Below are 22,748 nucleotides of genomic sequence, written 5' to 3'. Positions count from 1 at the left end.
TCAGAACTGCCTCCTGACCCAATTCAGGGTTAACAACTCTTTCGTGAGACTTAGAAGAGGATTTAATCTAGAGGAGGCTGTGGTTTGATTTGTTGTGCGTTGCTGCTGAGAGGGGGAAGGCTCTTTCCCTTCCCCAGTGGTTTCTCCCTGAGCTGCCTGCTCCTGTCACTGACTCGGGAGAAGCCTGCTGGCTTGCACCGTGGAAGAAACGAAAGAAACCCTGGAAGATCCCTCGCGTTTACCAGTGCAGCCCCCGCTGCAGGGTGGTCCTAGGAATGTGGAGACCCTCCTGCCCTGAGCAGAGGAGCCAAAAACCCTCCCAATGCCTCAAAAACAGGCCTATACAATAAAAGACGTGTAACACCGATAAGCTGTCACCTTCCTCGGGGTTGCCATCCCCTCGCTCCAAGCCTGCTTCAGCTTCAGGCTGCCCTACGAGTCTTGTGCTTGTCGTGGTAAAAGTCATACGAAAGTTGTTACGTGTGTAAAGTATATGAAAATAAGGCAGTTTGTTTCCTTGTCTCCCCAGGGGCCGGTGCTCTGGCAGATCTGCTCTCTGCCTTGTTTCACCGCCGGGCGTTTGCGTTAATTATTACTGAGGATCCGAGAGCTGGATTTCGCTCCTGCAGGAAGCATCCAGAAGGCTCCCCCCTTGAGACAGGGATAAAATCACTTACCTGCCAGAAAGGCTAACAGAACATTTATAAAGTCAAAACTATTGTCTTTGAATATTTCATGAGTCTTTAGGCTCTGTCACACCCTGCTGCAAAAACACTTGCCGACAGGCGAGTTTCCTTTCCAGCTGGGGTCAGCGGGTGGCTGGATTGCGTGTCCGGGTGCGTTTCCATCCCAGTTCCTGCTGCTAGCTCCTGCAGCTTGCCTTTGCCCACAATCTGGGGTTCAACACGCAGCTGTTGGATTTGAGCAGCAGCTTGGGTGACTTCGGTAGCGGCTGCTTTCTTGCTGGGGAGCACCCTTCTGCACCCAGACCCTGTCGCTGCTGCTGCACTGCTGCTGCCTGCGGGCATGGGGCGTTCCACGGTGCCCCTGCCCCGTATTTGACTCACACGTGTGGGCTTCATCCATCCTGGAAGGTCAACCACTGGGCTGTTAGGCTGCTTGTGGGGGATGAAGGTGTCTTTACGGGCAGAAAGGGATGAATGTGCTAAAAATAAAGACCTTCATTCGTTAGCCGTCTGCGTTTTTGTCAGCATCGATGTTGGGTATCTGCAAGCTTTCGATGTCAAATATTCACTAAGTCATATCAAAGCGCGTGAGGATGCTTTTATAAACTCCACTGCGCAGTCTGCACCTGTCTTCTGCAGATGGTACATCTTCTTCTGTCTCGCAGGCAAGATCTGAAATTTCGCTTTCCTTCGTGCAGTCTTATTTTGGAGAAGTACATTTCAACTTTCGGTACAGGAGCGAACTAACTGCAGGGTCCTCTGAAGGCCTGGTTATCTGAGCAGACCTCAGGATGCTGCTGCAAAGCCAGCAGAACAACAGGCCCGAACTCTTTTCTTTTTGCAACAGTGAGATATCTGGATATAATTTTTCAGCTCTTGACTAACTGTTCAGGCTGTCTTGATTAATGGGAAGGAAACTTGCAGAGTAAGCATAAGGCTTGGTTTGTCTCAGTTTGCAGAATATTCCTGTAAATCATCCCTAGGCTGGGATGCAGGGCTGGGGTGATGCTCTGGCTAAGCCTGTGATTGTTGACCTAAGCTGGTGTTACTCTTCTGTTTTGGTCCTGCTGAAAGTCACACACTGCTCTTCTGAAAAAACTGAATTTAAACTCAACCTGTCAATTTAGAGAACAACCTTTTATCTGGTTATAGGGCAGGCTGGATAAAGCAACGACCTCGCTGTAACCCCACTGCATTAGAAGTAGTGTCGTTATAAATTCACACAGTTACCATCTTTTGTAATTCTGACGAATTCCAAGTAAAGCTTTGTTTGTAGTCGAACCTCTTGGGTCACTGTGGTGACTCCTGTACACGGGGTAGAGAACTGGGGAATCTCACCTCCCCTAGCCCACCCAGTGGGACGGGACGCCCATCCCCATCCACTGCCTGTTTCCTCTCCTCGTGCTCTCTCACAATGCTGCGTGAAGGCAGCCAGCCTTGTGATTAATCCTGCTCATCCTGGTACCAGTTTCCCATGGGAAGTTTTCTTAAAATGAGCAGTTCTTACCAATAGCTGGTGGGGTTTTTTTTTGTTTTCCCCTATATACGTTGACCGTACAGATTCAGCCTTTATTACTGCTCTCGGTGGAAACCAGTTTGAAAAGTGTAGGTCGCAAAGATGCCAAATTTTTCATGTTTTATCGATTAATCATATATCCTCAGTGATCAGAAATTCAATTTTGGTCTAGAGGCTGTTGGTAAGTTATTCTGGGAGAATGTCTGCTGTTGTGCCTGTCGAGGACGGAGCAGGACGCTCAGGGTGCGGAGCGTGATGTCCAGGGTCTGTGCGAGCGGTTGAGGCTTTGGGCCAGGGGGTTTGCTCTTCACCTTTGGATGGTGCAGGCTGTAAAACCATCCTCGGCAGGGCTGTTGGGGGCACTTGGACTGGCCTCTTGTGATGATCCTCTGGCTGAACCAGCACTTCTCCACACTGAAACCGCTTGTGTTTTCCTTCTCCATCTCACCTTCTGCCCCATCACAGAATCACAGAATCACAGAATCACAGCATGGTTGGGGTTGGAAGGGCCCTGTGTGGGTCACCCAGTCCAACCCCCTGCCGAAGTAGGGTCACCCAGAGCAGGCTGCACAGCACCGCGTCCAGGCAGGGCTGGAATATCTCCAGAGAAGGAGACTCCACAGCCTCCCTGGGCAGCCTGGGCCAGGGCTCCGTCACCCTCAGAGGGAAGAAGTTCTTCCTCATGTTCAGACGGAGCTTCCTCTGCTTCAGTTTGTGCCCGTTGCCCCTTGTCCTGTCACTGGGCACCACTGAAAAGAGTCTGGCCCCATCCTCCTGACCCCCACCCTGCAGATATTTAGAGGCATTTCTAAGGTCCCCTCTCAGCCTTCTCTTCTTCAGGCTGAACAAGCCCAGCTCCCTCAGCCTTTCCTCGTAGGAGAGATGCTCCAGTCCCCTCATCATCCTTGTAGCCCTCCGCTGGACTCTCTCCAGTAGCTCCTCATCTTTCTTGAACTGGGGAGCCCAGCACTGGACACAGTACTTCAGATGAGGCCTCACCAGGGCAGTGTAGAGGGGAAGGAGAACCTCCCTCGACCTGCTGGCCACACTCCTCTTGATGCATCCCAGGATGCCATTGGCCTTCTTGGCAGCCAGGGCACACTGCTGGCTCGTGGTCACCTTGTCGTCCACCAGGACACCCAGGTCCCTCTCCTCAGAGCTGCTCTCCAGCAGGTCCGCCCCAAGCCTGTACTGATGCATGGGGTTGTTCCTCCCCAGGTGCAGGACCCTGCATTTGCCTTTGTTGAACCTCATCCCTGTTTCTTCACAGCTGTGCCCACCAATGTGGAAACCCCCGGCTTCGTCTTGCAGCTCTGCTTGTAAAAAGATGCTACATTTCACCACGAGGTCTGGCAGATGGCAAAGCTCGTCGCTACGTTTGGAGTCCAAACAGGGCTCTGTTGCCTCCTCACAAGCAGCAACTACTGCCGTGGAAATCCTTCCCACCGAGGCAAGTTTTGCTCTTCCTCCCTTTTCAAGGCCTGCTAGGAGGGATGGAAAGGAGGTTACTGCTCTTGCCCCGATCAGAAGATCTAAAAATGATGATGCATTTTATTTATAATTATAACCTCGTGTTATTATGCATTCCCCTGTATCATTCCTGCTGCTGGAGGGGGTGCAGAGGAGGTGGCGAGGTTTGTGCCGTGGCCCTTCTCAGGGGACCTCCAGGGGAAATCAGGATAAATGTGCGAGGGAGAAAGATGGACGGTGCTTTGGTGGGTGGGAGTGTAACTCCGCAGAGCAGGAGTTGCTCCTCCTTACAGAAGCCCCGTAGCAGAGCTGTGGCAGAGCCCGAAGACGCTCTCCCAGCCCCACGCTGGCAGCCGCAGCCCCCATGCAGGAGACCACGGGGGGTTGCGCTTGTTGGGAGATGCAAATCCAACAAGAGTCTTGCTGCCGCTGCGGCTCGGCTCTGAGTGTGCCGAGGTGCGGAACGAGCCCCGCACCACCATGTTCTTCTCACACTGCTTCTCACCTGTCGTTAAACGGGGAGCAGTGTTTCTAGGACAGTTAATTTTCACCTTGCATGGGTATTAGACATCTGCTCCAAAGAAAGCAGTGGGAAACTTTCCTCTGACGTCAGTGCTCATCCGAAGTCCTTTGCATCTCGTTGGCATGTCAGAAAAAACCAATTCTCCCCTCTGTTACTTCTTATTTTTGTAAATGTGATAACCTCCCAACAGTTTTTTAGCCCAGCACACACATGCACACAATTTTGTTCCCAGTTTCTTTGCCTCCTATCAGGATTTTAAGGTTGCAGCACGCGACTCGTTAAAACAATGTGACTAAGATCTGTAACTTTGCTTTATTACTAAACATATATTTGCCAGAGCAAAGAAGAATTTGGGTTAAAGGAAAGCAGATATTTCCATTTCCTGATTTCCAGGGGGTGTTGCAACACCTCCCGGTGAAAAATCACCTGCAAAGGAGTCTGCGTCACTGTGTCATGCCACAGAGGAGCAGGACAAGATTCTCTGCTGAATAAAATCTGCTGCTGGGGAGATTTAGCAGCCCTTTTTTCTCACAAGTGCTTATTAACTCGGGTAGTTTCAGGCTGACTGGGTCACACAGTGTTAAAACAGAGAATGGTTGCGGTGCTTATTAAGGAATAACAAGCATAGGACAAAAGCTTGTGCTAAGGCAAAGCGCTTCGCCTTGGGCAGGCGGTGTCCGACAGTGAGACATTGCCATCTCTCGGGCAGGTGCAGCTTGAACACAGACTCTGGTTAAAACCTGCAATAATTAAAAGTCCGTTAGCGTAGCTGAGGACTAGGAAAGGGCTGAGTCTATCACCGAGTCCAGTATCCCAAAATTTTAGCTGATGCTACTCAGCCGTATACAGCTTGACACCGGCAAGGGCACACTCCGACTCCGAAATCAGAGACACGGCTTGTTATGGCTTTGCGTGAAAATGCTTGTAAATGCTTGTCATTACCAGGTTGATGTCACTTAAATATTACAAGCTGTGAGTCATTTCTTCTCAAATTATGAGACTGGAAGAGTTTAAGTGTAATTGCATATGTCGTTATTGTCATTTACCTCCTAGGGTCTAAGCCTTTTTAACACGAGGCTCAGAACTCTCTTTTTAAAATGAAATCTGCAATTTTCTGCAATTGCAGGGTTTTAAGAGATTAATCTTTAAGACCACTAAAGATCCTAAGTCTCATGGCAAAACTGCGAGGGTTGGCAGTATTGGTGCCTGACTTGCTTCTTGATACTACATCTCCCTTTTCAAAAAGAAGGTGCGTAGGCACAAGCTCCTGATTTTAATTAAATTCTGTCTTTCAGAAGGAGAAGTGGCAGGTGTGTGGAGCTAGAGAGACCCTCTGAGAAATAATTAGATGAAAACTGATAATATTTGGCTTAATCCACAGTGCCGGCGTAAAGGTTCTTAGAAAACAACACCTACCTTTTGCTGATTAATAGGCGGCTGCTGCATTAGTGAGCCTGGCGTACACCTTTGGTAAACGTTGCCTGTTCTAATAGTAAAAAAAAATTCCGGAAACTTGGCAGCCAGCCGAGTCAATTTTATTTGTCTGCGGAACTTTACTGGAGCTTGACATCTGTGAGAATGATTGCACCTGATCCATGTATGACAGTGGCTGTATGGCCAAATCTTTCCTGATTTGTAAAAAAAAAAAAAAAAAAAAAAGAATTTTTGATTGTTTGAATATGAATTTTTAAACAATGGTAGTTCACAATTTTTGACCATGTTTTGAACTTTCGCCTCTATGGGCTGTTAGGGCCTATGCAAAGAAAAAGTGAGAAAAAAAAAAAGAGCCGCGAATAGAAAAGGGCTGCGCTGCATCGGTAGAGCTGCCCCGTCTGGCGTCGGAGCGAGGGTGATGCAGGGATGTGCGCTGGAAGGAGACGGCGATGGCGTGGTGGGATGGACCCCGAAGAGCTCTGGGGAAGGCGGATATGTGGGAGGAATGAGACAAGAGGCTAAAGAGGCAGTACGACCAAGGGGACCAAAAATTAGAGACAATATACAACTTTATGGTGCACTTTTTATTCTTGGAGTTCAACAATAAGCAACAGGAAAATCTCCTAGAAATACTCCCATTTATATATATATAAAAATATGTATATATATAAGACCACACACACTACAGTTCTTAGGTGTAGAAACTCCTCTGCTCAGAGTGGTCCAAGCAGCCTGTTGACTCCTCCAGCACATCTTTCTCCAGGTGCGCTGTCGCCAGCTCACCCATCCTCTCTCCTCCTTGCTTTGGCTTGGTCAACGCCCTTTGGTTTCCGAAGTGCACCCACCAGAAGCCAGGAGGGGCCCTCGCTTCTTTAAATTGTTCAGAAAATCCAGTTAAAGTTCGATGTTCGTATAAAATCGCCCTGACAGTTCATTGCCTCGCCGTGATTTTATCCAAAATATGATGCTATAGTCCACAGTGTGAGTAGTTTTAAAAACTAAATTACAGCTCATGGCTGTTTATAGAGGTCACTGTGATTTCTACCAGATTATGCACAGGCAAATATTTAGCCTGAGAGCAATAAATAGTTTGGTTAGGTATCTATTTAAATGTAATCAATTATCAATTTGGATATATAGAACTGCTGGTTTGTAATATGCTATAGGTATGATGTACTTCCTTTGGGATTATTTTGATCTCAGAATAATTAAATACTGGGCTATACATCGTGAAGTGTCGAGGGGCCGCTTTAAGCTGCAGAACGTGCTCGTGAAGGAGCACAAAGGCTGCATATTACCTCAGAAGTAGCAGGGACTGGGTCTGTCTCATGGGTTTCATATATTAAACAAGAAAAAGGAGATTTCAGCCAGAAAATAGACTTTCCAGGAAGCTTCAATAAAGCAGCTGTCGCTCTCTGTGCCCTGCAAAAAGTGGCAGTGGGGAGCTTTCCGTGCTTCTTTAGGGACTGTACAATCTGTGCAATTTTTCTTCTTTATTTTAGCATCTCGTCCTGTGAAGACAACAACTTCCATGTTTGGGAAGGAAGTTTCTGAGTCGGTAGATATCCTTCAGCTGAGGCACCTGCCCTGCGCTACGGCTGCGCATCGCTTCTCTGCTGCTTTTATGAGGCATCGTTGTGCTGGGACAGCTCTTGCTCGCAGTGCATCCAGCCGGTTCCCCGCCACGCCGGGAGCAGCGGGGGATGGGGACCAGGAACGGGGGCCCTGCCACGGGCACCCACCGTCCCCGCCGACCCAGGCTGGGGACACAGGCCACCAAAGTGGTCCCAGAGGGTGGCACTTGGGGGCGTGGTCCCTGGCAGCTTTGGCATCCTCAGCTGCAGCGTGCGGCCGGCGGAGGGGCTGGCAGCCCTCGCCCCAGATCGACCAGCCGCTGTCGCCAACCCGCCTGGCATTTCAGCCTCCCCCTTGGCGAACATCGTCTTCCCTGAAAGTCAGTCCTGGAGAGAGGGAGGGCAGCGATCCCACCACTCGCTGGTAGCAAAGGTGAGGCTGTGGAGGACTGTTTTGTTTCTTAAACACGCTGAGGGAAAACAGCAGTGCACCAAAGAAGCGGGGATTCTGTGACATCCCTGAGCCCGGCACACAAAGGGAGACCGGGGGAAAAAGGCGAGCCAGGTAATTTTATCACTTTTTACCTTTGCCCGTCTAGAGTTTCCAGGCCAGCACAATGGACGTGTTTCTTCGTCCAGACCGGAGGCATCCGTAGATCCCGACAAGGAGATCCGTGCCCCGGCGCAGGGCTTGGCGTGGGGCCACACTCTGCTCCCCGCCGCCGCGGTCCGATGCACAGGGGGGGGTCCGATGCACGGGGGGGGGTCCGATGCACGGGGGGGTGCATTTGTTTGCAGGGCCATTTTACACTCCTAAAAGGGCTTCAAAAATCAGCACCAGTGTAGGAGCTCAGCCCGACGAGCTACCAGCATCTCATGTGCTGTAATTCCAGTCTCTCACGTAAATAACTACGTCTTACTGGTATTTTAAATATGCATTTAGGGACTCTTAGAGTGATTGACTTGGTAGAATGTAACAGGTATCGTGAAGCTCTTATCGTCCTTCAATAACTCCCTAAATGCTTATTTATGTGAAACGGTAGCTTTTGGATCCTTCAGGCCATTATACTTTAAAGTGCACTAAATCTCTATTTACACCTCTGTTTAGGTGTAACCGCGCTGCCATCCTGCAGACTTAGGAAATTTAAAACAGCATATGGCGTAGGGTTATATACTGGCATAGACTGGTGCAAGATTTTTTCTAATTTTATTTTCCCCTTGATATCTGAATCTTAATACCAGTAAATGCAATTATACTGATTTTACAGGGAGATTATTTTATTCCTCTGCATCCAATGAAAATCCCAATGGCAGTATTTTTTTGAAGTCAAGCATTTTAAGATCCTGCATTTTAAGAGCCTGCATGTAGTAGCTCCTTTTTCTACGTAAATGACTTGTTTAATTTTTACACCATACAAGGTCTGAAGTTCTCACCACAAATGAAAGCCCCCCCAAATTTAAAGCTGAAAACAGAACAACCGTAGAGACAAATTCTGAACAATATTTTTTTTTTTTTTGCATTTTTAAGTTTTATTTGGCTCAAGCATTTGGTACATAATTAGTCCTTTTGCAAAAATATGCAAACTGGTATCCCAAATGCTGTGCACATGGACAGACCACGCATGACCTCACGGCTTCCGGGACGGCTGCAGTGTCCCCAGAGTAGGGGAGCAGGCTGTTCTCCATGGCATCTGAATAGCAGCATCCCCAGATGGAAAAAGATTTTGATCTTTTATATTTTTCTTGCTTTGTTTTGGTGCTTTTTACAGCACTTACAGCTTAGTCCTCTGTAGTCATGTGTCGCGTAGAAAAATTTGACGTTATTTAGGCGAACAGGTAATTTGATGAGCTGTGAAGGCTCTGCTACAGAGCTGTGTTCTGCCTCTTCTGACATATTGTTCTTAGTCAAGGGAATTTAACCATTTTGTTTCCCTTTTGTGGGTAAACCAGGATACATTGGGAAGAGAGGACTGTAAGGACACCCAAGTGGACCTGGACAGCGAGGACTAAAAAAGAAGAGTAATCAGGTGCTCAGTGGGGAAGCAGGACTCCCTTCTTGGAAGGGACAGACTGGTCCTAGAAGACCTCCAGGAACTGCAGGGTACAAGGGGCAGCGGGGTCCCAGAGGTGACACAGGGCTGAAAGGTAGCCGGGGAGAAAAGAGCTCCAAGGGGGATGGAGGAGAAATGGGTGGGAAGGGCTGGAAGGGCCACGCGGGGTCGCCTGGTGTCAGAGGATTGTTGGGGCCCAAAGCAGACCCTGAAGTCCCTGGGAAGAGGGAGCAGCCTGGAAAACATGGGCTGGCTGGATTTCCAGGTTGAAAAAAAGAGTAAGGACAGAAGGAAAATGGGGGAGAGAAATGAAATTGTATTCTGCTTTTTTTCCACCCAGCAAGGGTGAATTTCTGCTGTCCATTTAGTGCTGCTTCTAAGTGACATTTAGGAGGCTACGGCATACTGAGTACATAAGAGAGGAGGAAAAAGGTTGTAACTTGACTTGATTAATTTATCTATTGTACTGTCTCATATGGAAATATTCCCTTCCCTGAATAACAACATAGCAGAAAATTTTAATTTCAGTCTTTTTCTTTTTAGCTCAATTGTTTTGTGATAATGAGTAAAGGAAAACAGAACACATTTCCATTTTCCAGAAAATAAAATTACTGGGGAGGAGAGGAGGGCCTCTTCCAGGAGGTCTGCTAAATTATTGTGGGAAGTCTTGTGAGAAGTGTTAATTGTTTTTTTACTCAGAAATGTTAATTCCCTTTTAACACGTTTTACCCAGCTCAAATATAATTTAATTCCATTTTTACCCATTTCCTATTCTGTGTGAATATTCTTTTCCAGTTTGCCTTCGTGACATTTGAGCGTTAAGAATTTAAATTGCCTATTATTACAAACCTGGCTTATTTTCTACGCCGCTTGGGTTTTCACTGTTTTCTCCTTTATTGTATTTCCAAACCAGATTTTTTTTTAGTTTATCAGTCTACCTTGGTCTGCAGGTCTAAATCCTCTGTTTTCATTTGCAAACAATTGGAAGTGGAACCCTCTGGGAGGTGCGTTTTGAATCTCCTTTGCTGATCTCGCTTAAGAAATGCTCCGTTAATTTAACACAAAATATATTTACAGTTTGCCGTGTCCCTCCGTGTTTCAGGATGGCAGCCAAGAAGAGAATCCCGCAAACAGGAGGCTGCTGTGGGCACATCCCGGCTGCGGACCCCGCTGTGCCCCGGGAGGGCTGCCCGGGAGGGGAGAGGTGAGGGGCGCTGGGCAAACCCTTCCTTTCCTCCCCGCCTCTGATTCAAACGGTGGGGAGCCGGCTTTAGGGTTGCAAGGGTTAGCGGTTGCAAGGGTGCTGCTACCTTGGGGATTTGCTTTATCCTGGTTGAGACTCCTTCCAGGATGCACTGGCTTTTGCATCTTTGCTTTTGCCAAGCTGCGGCAGGGTCTTTTAGTGACCCAGCAAATATGGGAAGATCGCAGCCCTTGCTACCCATGGCTGGTGGACATGCCAGTGGAAATAGGTAGCATGGACACAGGTTTTTTTTTACTTGGCTTTACAAATCTCAGTCTAAACCAGTTATCTGCACATATGCAAGGCTAGGAGTATGTCTGAAATATGCTTTGAAGGAATTTTAATGGCCCACATGCATCATTTATATCAGTAAAATGTAGATACGAATACCCTGAATAAACAAAATGATTAATCTAGTGCTAAATCTTAATTTACGCTCTCAACACATGAGTTTTCCAAACTGCTTATGTAACTCAATAAGCGCTGTATTATTAAAAATCCTGCAGTTGTCACATAATCTAATAGTACTATTCGAGACTGCTACTATTCAGGCTATGCAGGATAATGCACTAACCCAGGATTAAAGCCGTGATTCTTGCTTTAGCTTTAGAGTGCATCAAATACGGCATTAAATTGAAGTCTGTGAAAGAGTAGGTTTGGTGTGTAGGGAAGCAACACTGTAAAGTGCAGTAATCTTGGTTAAAAACTGTTAAACTTCCCCTGCTGAATACCTTCTGTTGCTGATGAAAAGTCCTGAGTTCAGATCAAAACAAGGATTTTATTGCAATTGGTTTGATTGCCTTCTGTCTTCAGTTTGTGTGTCTGTGATCTTCTCAGAAATATACCTGCTGAAGACACGAGTGTTTTTTACTTCAGTTTAAAACACCGAGTCCAATTCCAGTATTGAAAAGGGTCATTAACTTTTAAAAAACCACCGTTTGAATTCCGGATCCGGCTCTGTTTCCAGCGCTACGAATGGGCACCAGTGAGCGGTGGTGCAGGTTCCGCTGCAGGAGCTGTGACCAGCCCCTGTCCTACACTGGGCCCGAGCATCTCGCTGCAGAACTCCGCACTGATTTCTTCGGAACAGCCGGAAAAGCTGGTGGATCGATCGAGCCTGGTATGCTTAGTAACAGACTTTCCTTAATCAGCTTGTTATTGCTGAAAGCTGTAGACTATTGTGCAGGAAAAGGTGGTCGCAAATAAATCATGGGGGATTACAATTCTCTCCACTTACATGAACGGAGAATTGATTGCTTTCTCCAGCCTGCCTCAAACAAGCAACCTTTCTTGTCTAGCAGCTGAGCCTTGAGCGTACTGGTATGTAGTAAATTCAGAGTGGTTGAATGAGTTGCTTTCCTTGCTCATATTTCACCAAGACAAGGCAGTGAAAGGAAGCCTCACATTCCCGCGTTCCGTACTGCACTCTGAACCGGGCTGGGAAATCGAAGAATAAACGCTGGCCCGTTTTAAGGTCCCTGGGGAAGGAAACGAGTGCTGTGGTTGCTGGGAAAGAGTGAGGAAAATCAATTAGCCTATGAAGTCCAGAGGGGTTGTTGGTTCCAACAAGAACAACACCGCAGAAACCCTCCTGGGTGGATTTGTCCCTTTTCCCAGCGAGGTGTCGTTCTGCTGCTCCGCTGTGCAGCACGGCCACCCGCGGGTACCCTGCTCTGCGCCGGAGGTGGAGGGGAAGTGGGCGTTTGCTTGCTTTGTCTCTGTATTTATCTGGGTCAGCCTGGATTTGAGTCAAGAGTTCCCCTTTTCGGTGTGTTTCCGTGCAGGGACATGCACGCATGCACTTGTGATCCTGTCCATGTACTCGTGATCCCATCCCAATTTGTCTTTCACAGAATCACAGAATGGTGGGGGTTGGAAGGGACCTCTGTGGGTCACCCAGCCCAACCCCGTGCCGAAGCAGGGTCACCCAGAGCAGGCTGCACAGCACCGCGTCCAGGCGGGGCTGGAATATCTCCAGAGAAGGAGATACCTGGCTCCCTCAGCCTCTCCTCGTAGGAGAGATACTCCAGTCCTCCTGGAGGCATCATCCTCGCAGCCCTCCTCTGGACTCCCTCCAGTAGCTCCTCATCTTTCTTGAACTGAGGAGCCCAGCACTGGACACAGCACTGCAGATGGGGCCTCACCAGGGCAGAGTAGAGGGAAAGGAGATCCTCCCTCGACCTGCTGGCCACACTCCTCCTAATGCATCCATTCTTTCACCCATTCTCAACTTCTGCTGCAAGGAGGGGAGTGTGATGCCAAACTCTGCACACCAGATGCTGAGAGAGAAGCTTGGACCCTGCTCAGGCAAAGGGACAAATTCATACTGAGTCTGACGGTACCAAAACATGATGCTGTGAGCTGGAAGAGGAACGTCCCTAAAGCCCCGAAAAGCAGTTTTGGTGGAAAAGCCAGAAAAGTCCCATGTGAAGGGCAGTGCCCCAGCCCAGGGAAAGCCTTTGAATTTCCTCGAATTTCGGTGTCACCTTGCTCCTTTCAGGGGACTTTGCCAATCCCCCCTTCTCCCTGCACTGTGCAGGCTCTCATTGGCCACGGGAGCAGCCGTTACAGAAATAAAACTGATCCTCTCTGAAAATAAGACTGCCTTTTTCAGAGTGCCGTTGAGGGGGGGTTGTCCTGGGAGCAGGACCGTTTATAAGGTAGGAGATAGCACGCGCTGGTCATTCAGTCTTCAGGCGGGATATTGGTGATGAAGATGTAGAATTTAAGACGTAGGGGCAATATAATTTGTCTCAAGAGAAGTTACTGTCTGTAATGAATGTGTAGCTACATGAGGACTAGGGGTTTTCCTCCCTTGTGTAAGAACTTGAAATAATTTAATTGCGGAAAGTGCAAGCATCTCCCTGATGTTTAAAGCAGGGGGATTGGGGTTAAATACCTGTTGAGAGCTGGAATATCTAAATGCTATAATTTTAGAGACCAAACCAAAGAAAAACACTGCGTTATTATGGTGTTGTTATGGGGCACATGCTAACAATTAGTGGATATTTAGATCCAACTAAATATGGGTGTACAGAATGAGATGGCATGGCAGGAAAGTTTAATTCTTCATATTTTGTGCCCACTGTGAATCACAATCTTTCCTAGTGGGGGGATTCAAATGAATGATTTTAGGATCAGCGATGGTGAGCGAATGTAAGGAAAAAGTCCAAAATTTCATTTTTGTTAAAATTTGTTTATCTATTTAAGAATAATGAGTTTAGGAAAAATCTTGCCCGTTATAATGAAAATCTGTCTAACGGTCCCTCGCTCTGAGCAATTTGTTTTCTAAACAGACTGGTAAGGTGTGATTTTTTTAATTAATGGTGTTTTTCCAGTATTTGACGGCAATCCATCAATCTGGCTGTGTAACTGGCGAGTGTCTGGTTTTAAAGCTTGTTGCTGCAGTTGGTTGTGACGGTAAAACACAGAAATGGTTTTAATTTGAAAACCGATTTACTATTTCCCCGTAAAGTTACTAGGTCTCTAAAGGTCAATTTCTTTCTGCTGCTGGCTTGCGGTGTGTGGAAGCTATGGGTTTGTTTAGTTATCTCCAGCGGTGGCAAAACACTCCTGCGTGAGTATATCCTTCAGAAAGAGAATTTTGTGCTTTTTCCCTCTTCCCAGGCGGCAGATGACCCTCCCTCTCGGCGACCGCGGCTGCTTCCCCGCTGCTGGCGGCGAGGTCTGGCTCCTCTCTGCCTGCCTGGGCTGAGCACTGCCCTCCCGTGCCAACCGCCCTGGCGTTAAACGCTTCATGGTAAGGTTGGCAGCGGCTGATTGGGAGCAAACATGAGCCTGTGACAAAAATCAGTGCCCAGTATCCTGTCCCAGTGTGACATATGGATGGGGAAGGGAGAATCGCTCCTTGCTGGAGCTGGCGGGGTAAAGAACGGGTTTAACAGCAGCAATGGGCAACAGTGGTCCCTGGGGATTTTGTGTGGATAGTTAATTTTCCATTGAATGACTTGTTTTTTGTGTGAAAATGGAAAAAATCATCACCCTTTCCTCTAAACCTGACTTCTTAAAGATGGAAAGGTTGTCATCCAGGTCCCAAACACCTGACTTTGGGTCAGACCTCCGTTTACTCTCTGGATGGCAGGGATGGTCAGCATTTCTCCTGGGGACTTTTTCCTGCAATTTAGTGCCTTGGCTGCTAAGGAAGGTTGGGTTACAGGTTCAGCAAGAAAGGGAGTCTGTTCCGTTTGTGTTTACAGGTCGGTATGCTGGTTCGAAAAAGAAACAAAGATGCTTTATATGACAAGTCATCTGAGAGGCGTCTTCTGTCCTGTAGGGAAAAATGTGTGCTTCTTACTTTGTTCTTTCTTCCTGGTCCAGCTAAATCAACGCTTTAAAAATAAAAAGAACGGACCTGAAACTTTACATTGCAAGAATATACAAGTCCAGAGAATCAGTCAGTAACAAAGAAAGAATTGACATAAATATTTTGGAATCCTTGATGTTTCATTTTGTTTCCATTTATTCTTTTAGAGCAAAACTTTTCGTAATGTTGGACTCTGAAACCATCATTGAATTATTCCTAATGGTACACTCGGGAGAGAGACACCGTGTGTCCCAGTGACCGTGTAACTCTCAGCCGGTCCCTTGAACGTCTGCTGATACCCGTGGGAGCGCTTCCAGCCGCAGCTAGCAGGAGCAGCTGGACGGTGAGAGCTCCGTAGAGGGGTGGTCAACGGCGGTGAGCAGGCAGGAGGTTCTGCTAACTCTGCTTTACTTTCCCAAGAAAAAGTGAGGCTTTGTAGCGTAGTCCTCCAGACAGATGCCCGCGTGTGCCTGCCACTACTCGCAGGGTCTTCTGGCCTCGCGGGGAACACGCGAAGGGTGTTGTGCAGCAAGTTGTTATGGTGTTTGGCTTTTCCTACAGCTGCCAACATGTGGAGCGCACCGGGGTCCGTCTCGGCGTTTCTGATGCTGGTTGTCACCACCGTGCACACGGGAGTGAAGGTGACCCCAGCTGTGAAGTACACGAAGACGAAGCCCTTGCAGCTGGTGGGCGACGGTGCCGCTCACACCCTGCCCAGCCATCTCGCGGGGAAAAGCCCCTTCCCGGCAGCACCGGGCAGAGCCGAGCCACCCACCCCGAGCCCTGCGGCCCGAGGGGCCACCACGCTCTTCCCCTTCGAGAACTACACACTGGACACAGCCGATTTCTTCTTCAACTGCTGTGACTGCTGCCCACCTGCCGCGGGGCCCCGGGGCCAGCCGGGGGAGCAGGGACCCCCAGGTACCGTGATGCCTGTCCTGTCGCTCTTGGCTAAAGCGCATAAACCGTATTGAGGAGTCTCTTGCTTTTTCTTCAAGACAGGAGCCAGCAGGACTTGTGCAGCAAGTGCTGAGTGTGATTATAACTCGTGTAAAGCCGGAGCGAAGAAGCGCGTGCTAGCCACATCCCACAAGTTATGAAACACCCGTAACAGTGGGAAAGCCCCAAAAAGGAGGTTCCTCCCCCCGACACTCACTTTGGGGAGCACGCTGGCGTGGGAGTGTGTGCGGAGGTGGCCCCATGCTATGGGCAGGTGCCCCACGTGGCTGCGCCCTGTGATGCTCCGTCCCTGTGTCTGATCCCCTGGGAGTCCCAGATTTACTTTCACACTCACTCTGACCGTGGTTTCATGACCCTCAAAACTACCTGCAAGCAGCTTTGTGTCCTTGCTGAAGGTTTAGGATAAAAGCCTCTTTTTCTTGGAATTTTTCATGCCCCTTGGAAAAGAGGAAGTTAAATAAGAAAATAATTTTGGGTTCAGATTTTAAAATAAATACTTGCTCTTGCAAGAGGCAGCTCTGCATAAAGCACCTAAATATTTTATAAGACATATTTTGTCTTTTTTTTCTACTGCTAAAATGCACCTCTATAAGGTGCCTAATTCTAATACTGCTATAACGAATAGTGCATCAGTCTGCCAAAGTTCACTTTAATAGCACTAATATTGGAGATAGAAACTATTCATCTGAGGAAAAGTGGTAAAATCAGGAAGTAATTTTCTTTTAATACAAGGTACTCGAGGTATTTTGACTTCCCATAGCTTGGGAGCGATTGGCTAATGGAAATTATAGTGGCTGCGGAGGGAGTTTGCGCTCATACATCTCTTGAGTGTTGGTGGAAAAGTCCTTGTGCCACATGGGTTGTGTTGTGATGACTGAAGCTGCCGTAGTCTGCTCCCAGACATGCACCAGGAGCCTCTGGATTCCCAAGTGGATGAAAAAGCAAGAAAGATTGAAGCCAGCTTGCTTGCCTTTCAACCCATCCTTTATGCAGTGCGGAGCTGTCTGTCAGGTTCCACTATTATATTTGCAGACTTAATTTTTTTTAAGGAGGGGGCAATTACGAAGCTGTGGGAGCTCCTTAAATGCGCTCGGGTATTAAAGACAGATTACTTCTGATGCTTTATGAATGTCTGGGCTCCTGTGGCTCTGAGGCAGCTGAAAGTTGGGTTTAAAAACTCTTTACAGCCAAGAGTGAAAAGAAAAACTGTAAGGTTTGGGGATGGCAGTAGCTGAAAAGCTGACCAGGAGACCTGTACCCCACTAATCCCAGCACGAGCAGTGCAGTGTTGCCCTTACGACCCCCCACGTTTCACCCCAATTTAAGGTTTGAACTGCAGTGTCTGCAGTGCTCAGGGGAGCAGGGCTCAGGCCAGACCTGTCTGTCTCATATCTTTGCCTTGGCCGTATGATGCCAAATAGAATTAGCCAGCTCTTCCCAGGGTGATGGAAACAGGGCTTCCCTTACCAGGTATCCCTCGATCCCTTACCAGGTATCCCTCGATACCTAATAATAGCTAAGCTAATGCTTAGCTATTATTGTGAGTTTTCTTTACAAAGTTGAACCTCTGAGTTATTAAGTGTCATGGTTTAACCTGGCAGTTGGCAACTAAGCACCAGACAGCCGCTCACACGCTTCTCCCCCCCTCCTTCTCCAGTGGGTTGGGGAGGAGAATGGACAAAAAGTAAAACTCGTGGGGTGAGATAAAGACAGTTTAATAAGACAACCAAGGAATGAATAATAAGAATAGCAATAATAATGAAGAATGTGCAAAACAAGCCATACACAATACAATTTTTCTCACCACTTGCCGACTGATTGCGCAGCCTGTCCCCGAGCAGCCGTAGAGGAACTTGTGGTACTCACAGATTCCTGCTCCCCAGCCAACCCCCATTTACATGCTGAGCACCATGCCTGTGGTGTGCAACATTTCCACTGCCCAGCTTGGGCTAGCTGCCTGGCTGTGCTCCCTCCCAGCTCCTGCACACCTGCTTGTTAGCTGAGTATGGTAAATTGAGGAAGGGTCCTTGATTCCCTCACAACAACTAAACCCATCAGTGTGTTATCAACATTCTTCTCATGCTAAGTCCAAAGCACAGCAGCTATCGGGAAGAAAATTAATGCTATCCCAGCCAAAGCCAGGACACTAAGATAATTTTGATGATGTGATTATGTTACAGGTCCCAAGGGGGAGAAGGGAGATGCTGGTCTGCAAGGTCTGCCAGGAACTCCAGGCCCTCAGGGTCCAAAAGGTTCTAAAGGAGAAAGAGGTAAAGTGGACTTAACTGCTCATTTTGAAAACGGGTGCCGTTGTCCTCATCAAATACAACAAAATTGTAGGAAAATACATTTTTCAAAGGAAATGGAGTGTGCTGATGTGGACTGATGTCGCTGGCATTAGAGCAGGGACAGTAACTCAGATGGTGGTAGCGTATGTGCAGGTGGTGTAGGAGCAACTGCTCGTAAAAATCTCGAAACTCCTTGTACTGGACGGGAGTTTAAAAACTGAGTTCAATTTGCTTTGGATTAGGGACAGAAGTAGGAAGAAGCCCACCATGGAAGCTACACACAGGTGTAGAAGCTGCATTTCAATAGAAGTATCTCAGTTAAAACGATTTCAGCAAAGGTGGAGAGCAGTTATTATCCACCAGTAGCAACTGAAATGAAACACTGCCCTTAGTTTCAGGCTCAGGGCAGCTCCGTCCTGCTGCCACACACCCCTGGCAGGACCCTGTGACTGCCTGTAGTCATGGAGAAATGCGCAGCAAAGCTGATAACACGGGTACCAGCAGCGTCGTGCTGTGCGGTTCAGTCAGTGCAATCTCCTCGCCTTTCATTTGCTTCTCAAACAAGACTTTCACAGAATCACAGAATCACAGAATGGTAGGTGTTGGCAGGGACCTCTGTGGGTCACCCAGTCCAACCCCGCTGCCGAAGCAGGGTCACCCAGAGCAGGCTGCACAGCACTGCGTCCAGGCGGGTCTGGAATATCTCCAGAGAAGGAGACTCCACAGCCTCCCTGGGCAGCCTGGGCCAGGGCTCCGTCACCCTCAGAGGGAAGAAGTTCTTCCTCGTGTTCAGCTGGAGCTTCCTCTGCTTCAGTTTGTGCCCATTGCCCCTTGTCCTGTCACTGGGCACCACTGGAAAGAGTCTGGCCCCGTCCTCCTGACACCCACCCTGCAGATATTTATAAGCATTTCTAAGGCCCCTCTCAGCCTTCTCTTCTCCAGGCTGAACAATCCCAGCTCCCTCAGCCTTTCCTCCTAGGAAGAGATGCTCTAGTCCGCTCATCATCATCGTAGCCCTCCGCTGGACTCTCTCCAGCAGCTCCTCATCTTTCTTGAACTGGGGAGCCCAGCACTGGACACAGCACTGCAGATGGGGCCTCCCCAGGGCAGAGCAGAGGGGGAGGAGAACCTCCCTCGACCTGCTGCCCACACTCCTCCTAATGCACCCCAGGATCCCATTGGCTTTCTTGGCAGCCAGGGCACGCTGCTGGCTCATGATCACCTTGTCACCCACCAGGACAGCCAGGTCCCTCTCTGCAGAGCTGCTCTCCAGCAGGTCCGCCCCAAGCCTGTACTGATGCATGGGGTTGTTTCTGCCCAGGTGCAGGACCCTGCGCTTGCCCTTTTGGCAATGCTGTGGTGAGAAATGAAGAGCTGTCATCTTCTCCATCTTGCCATTAACCAGCAGCAACCACCTCCCAGTGAGGCACTGATTAGAGTCAGAAGTTGGGCACCCGGGTGAGATGCGGTTGTCTACATGACGGTGCTTTGTGCCGTGGGATTCACCCGAGGTTTCTGCAGGTGTTTCTTGAAAATGCACATTGCTCGTATTGTTTTATTAATGAAGCGAGGGACACAGGTGAAAAGGTGCCGGTCAGCTTCTGTGTAACGATTGCTGTGCTGCAGACACCACCACCGACAGTGTATTAACGGTGCAATGTCCTAGGAGGCAAAGGGGAGCAAGGCGAGCGAGGAGTGAGTGGAAACCCCGGTTATCCAGGCAAACCTGGGCTGCAAGGTAGGTAACACGGGCTGGGAAGCCCCGGAATATTGCGCTGACCTTTCCCTTTGCTGTTGGTGATGCCCGTCCGTCTCCAAAACAATCCAATACTAGTGTTTTTAATCCTTTTTTTTTTTCCTCCCTCCTTTGCCCTGTCCCTAGGTGAAGCTGGAGTAAAAGGCAACAAGGGCAACTACGGCTTCCCTGGACTGAAGGGACAAAAGGGGTCCAAAGGGGACACGTGTGAGAACGGGACCAAAGGAGACAAGGGAGACAGGGGGGATGCTGGAGAGCCGGGAGTGGACGGAGAGCAGGGTGGCAAAGGGGAGAAGGGAGACGCGGGGGAGAAGGGGTACTGCGGGGAGCCAGGGGGGAGAGGTGCCAAGGGGGAGAGAGGGGAAGGGGGCACAAAGGGAGAGAAAGGCAGCAAAGGGGAGATGGGGCTTGAGGGTGTGCCGGGGGTGGACGGAAAACAGGGAGAAAAGGGTGAGCAAGGAAGTAAGGGTGACAAAGGGGACCTGGGACCCACCGGCGTGACCGGACCTTCTGGGCCCAAGGGGGTGGCCGGCAGCAAGGGGGGCCGAGGGGCCCCAGGGAAGAAAGGCTCCCGTGGGGCGAAAGGCGCCCGAGGGGACGCCGCAAAGCTCCTGCGATCGGCGTTCAGCGCCGGCTTGTCCAAGCCCTTCCCTCCGCCCAACGTCCCCATTAGATTTGACAAGATCTTGTACAACGACCAAGAAGATTACAACCCCTCCACCGGGAAATTCAACTGCAGCGTGCCCGGGGCGTACGTCTTCGCCTACCACCTGACGGTGAGAGGGCGTCCCGCCCGCGTCAGCCTCGTTGCCCGCAGCAGGAAGGTGGCCAAAGCCCGTGAGACCCTCTACGGCCAGGAGATCGACCAGGCATCCTTCCTGACCATCCTGAAGCTGAGCGCGGGCGACCAGGTGTGGCTGGAGGTTGCGCGGGACTGGAACGGGGTCTACGTCAGCGCCGAGGACGACAGCGTCTTTACGGGGTTTCTTCTGTATCCGGATGCTTTTGAGATCCTGCTATAGATTTAAAGGGCAAAGATGTTACTGAGAAGCATGCCTTTCCCTCTGCCTGCGAGAGGAGACATGAGCATCGCTTCAGGATATTGGTTTAGTTGCTAGGTTTCATGATCTTTTAACAACAATATTTATATTTGCAGTACAAGGGTTAGATTTACCTAGCAGCCCCGAGAAGCGGCACGTCCTCCGCACGGGTGGGTGATGGCTGAGAGAAGCCATTGTCCCGACGCCAGCGGGACGGGCACGGGGAGAGCGTTCCACATAGCAGCCTTCAGGTTTGTAATTAGCCTCTTCAAATCACGTAACGAAAGTCTTAGAGCTTAATCAGATGTGAACGTGAGCAGCAGGCTTCTTGAAATCACGAGAAAAGGTTTAAAGTTGTTTCATCATTGAATCAGTATTCTCTAGTACTTTAGACTTGGCCATGAATTGTATAAAGGTTTGTCTGAAAGAATATTAGAATTATCAGATAAGTGTAAAAAAAAGCCTAACTATTGTCCGTAGCCAAAAATATATCTGAAACTTTCAGAAGTAATGGGGAGAGGGGCATTACACACCCTGTTAGGGTATGCAGAAGCTCCCCGGCTTTCTGAGCCGCTGACGGTTCAGCTGATGCTGTGGGGTCGGCCCTTGCCCATGGGGAGTAGGAGGAGGAGGCAGCCAGGGGAAGGCTTTGGCACTCGCATGAGCCCGGGCGTTGTGAGGGTCCGGGGGATATGTGGGCCCGTGTTTAAAAAGCCGGTTTGCCAAAGTGGAACTGAACCTTGTGAAATAAAAGTATGACATTAAATAACCTCTGGATGACAGATTGGATATATTCCCTTGTTAATACACCTTCTCTCATCGTCGTAACTTCACGCCACCTTTGGCATAAAAACTATGGCACACAACATTGTTCCAATCACTCTGTTTTTTAGAAATAAAACTCAAGTCCCACAGTTAGCCTTCCGTGGCACTGCGATTGACTGGTCTTCCCAGGCAGTCGCACGCCTGGGACATTTTCCTCATGATTTGATGAATGCTGGGTCTGACCCCAACGCGGACAGGGGGAATTAGGCTATTATTCCCATTGCTCTTCGTTTTGTTACTTAAAAGGCTGTCATGCCTTCCATACCATATTTAAATACCATCATAAATCAGGTCCCTGTCCCTAATGTCTTCTTTTTACATGGCCGCAAGATGAAGAGTTCCTGAGACATTTTTTTACACAGTAAGAAAATTAACACCAGAGAACTGCTGTCAAGTTTTAAGATAAAAACAAGGCAATTTTGTAAGACTGATCCTATCTATCGGGTAAATGTAAAGGGTCCCTCAACTCATCAGCTTCGCAGCCCTCTTTCAGTATCAGCAATTCAAGTGTGAGATGTACTGGCATTGTCAAAAAGTTGGTACTTAATGTGGTACTTCATCTTCGTTCCTATGTGGTTCAAATCTAAGTATATAAAAGATGCAGATTTCAGTTTATGAGTTCTCTGGCAGCTGTTAAATCTTGAGGAAACCCAAGAAGTTATAATAATCATTTTGGATTCCTGCTGTCATAACACCCTCAATCCTTTTGTTGTGCCTTCATGCTGCTTCCCATACGGCCCCTGTAGCAGATGGTGGTATATGGACATCTGACTAGCAATTCTGTCTTCTCCCGCTGAAGTTTCTTACATTTTTTGTATAAATAACCTCTACTAATGCTCTTGAGAAAGCAATGCAAAATTTCAGGGTCTCTCCAGAATCTAAGCCTCTCCATAAATTAATTGCCTGGTCCTCTGGGGAAAAAAGGAGCTGGCAATACCGTACAAACCGGAGGAGCGCTGGCTGCCTTCCAAAAATCTCTGCATAAAGCATTCCCACAGAGGGGGCGGCTGGATTAGGAGACTTTGAGCTGCTTAAATCCTGCAAAGGTGCCCTGAGAG

The 22,748-nt window shown here is 48.7% G+C and overlaps 1 protein-coding gene across 1 annotated transcript; it reads left to right on the top strand.

Annotated features, from left to right (window-relative positions):
- The first annotated feature begins 15,390 nt into the window (after positions 1-15,390).
- On the top strand, positions 15,391-20,847 carry OTOL1 (otolin 1). Its single transcript, XM_075417391.1, has 4 exons — positions 15,391-15,742; positions 17,962-18,051; positions 19,736-19,807; positions 19,952-20,847. The coding sequence occupies exons 1-4, from the start codon at positions 15,391-15,393 to the stop codon at positions 20,845-20,847; spliced, it is 1,410 nt and encodes a 469-aa protein (XP_075273506.1).
- Positions 20,848-22,748: the final 1,901 nt, after the last annotated feature.

Source organism: Opisthocomus hoazin, chromosome 4 (genome assembly GCF_030867145.1).
Source record: "Opisthocomus hoazin isolate bOpiHoa1 chromosome 4, bOpiHoa1.hap1, whole genome shotgun sequence".
Taxonomy (NCBI): Eukaryota; Metazoa; Chordata; class Aves; order Opisthocomiformes; family Opisthocomidae; genus Opisthocomus; species Opisthocomus hoazin.
The sequence above is the reverse complement of the archived record's forward strand: the minus strand, read 5'-3'. Positions and strand labels throughout refer to the sequence as shown.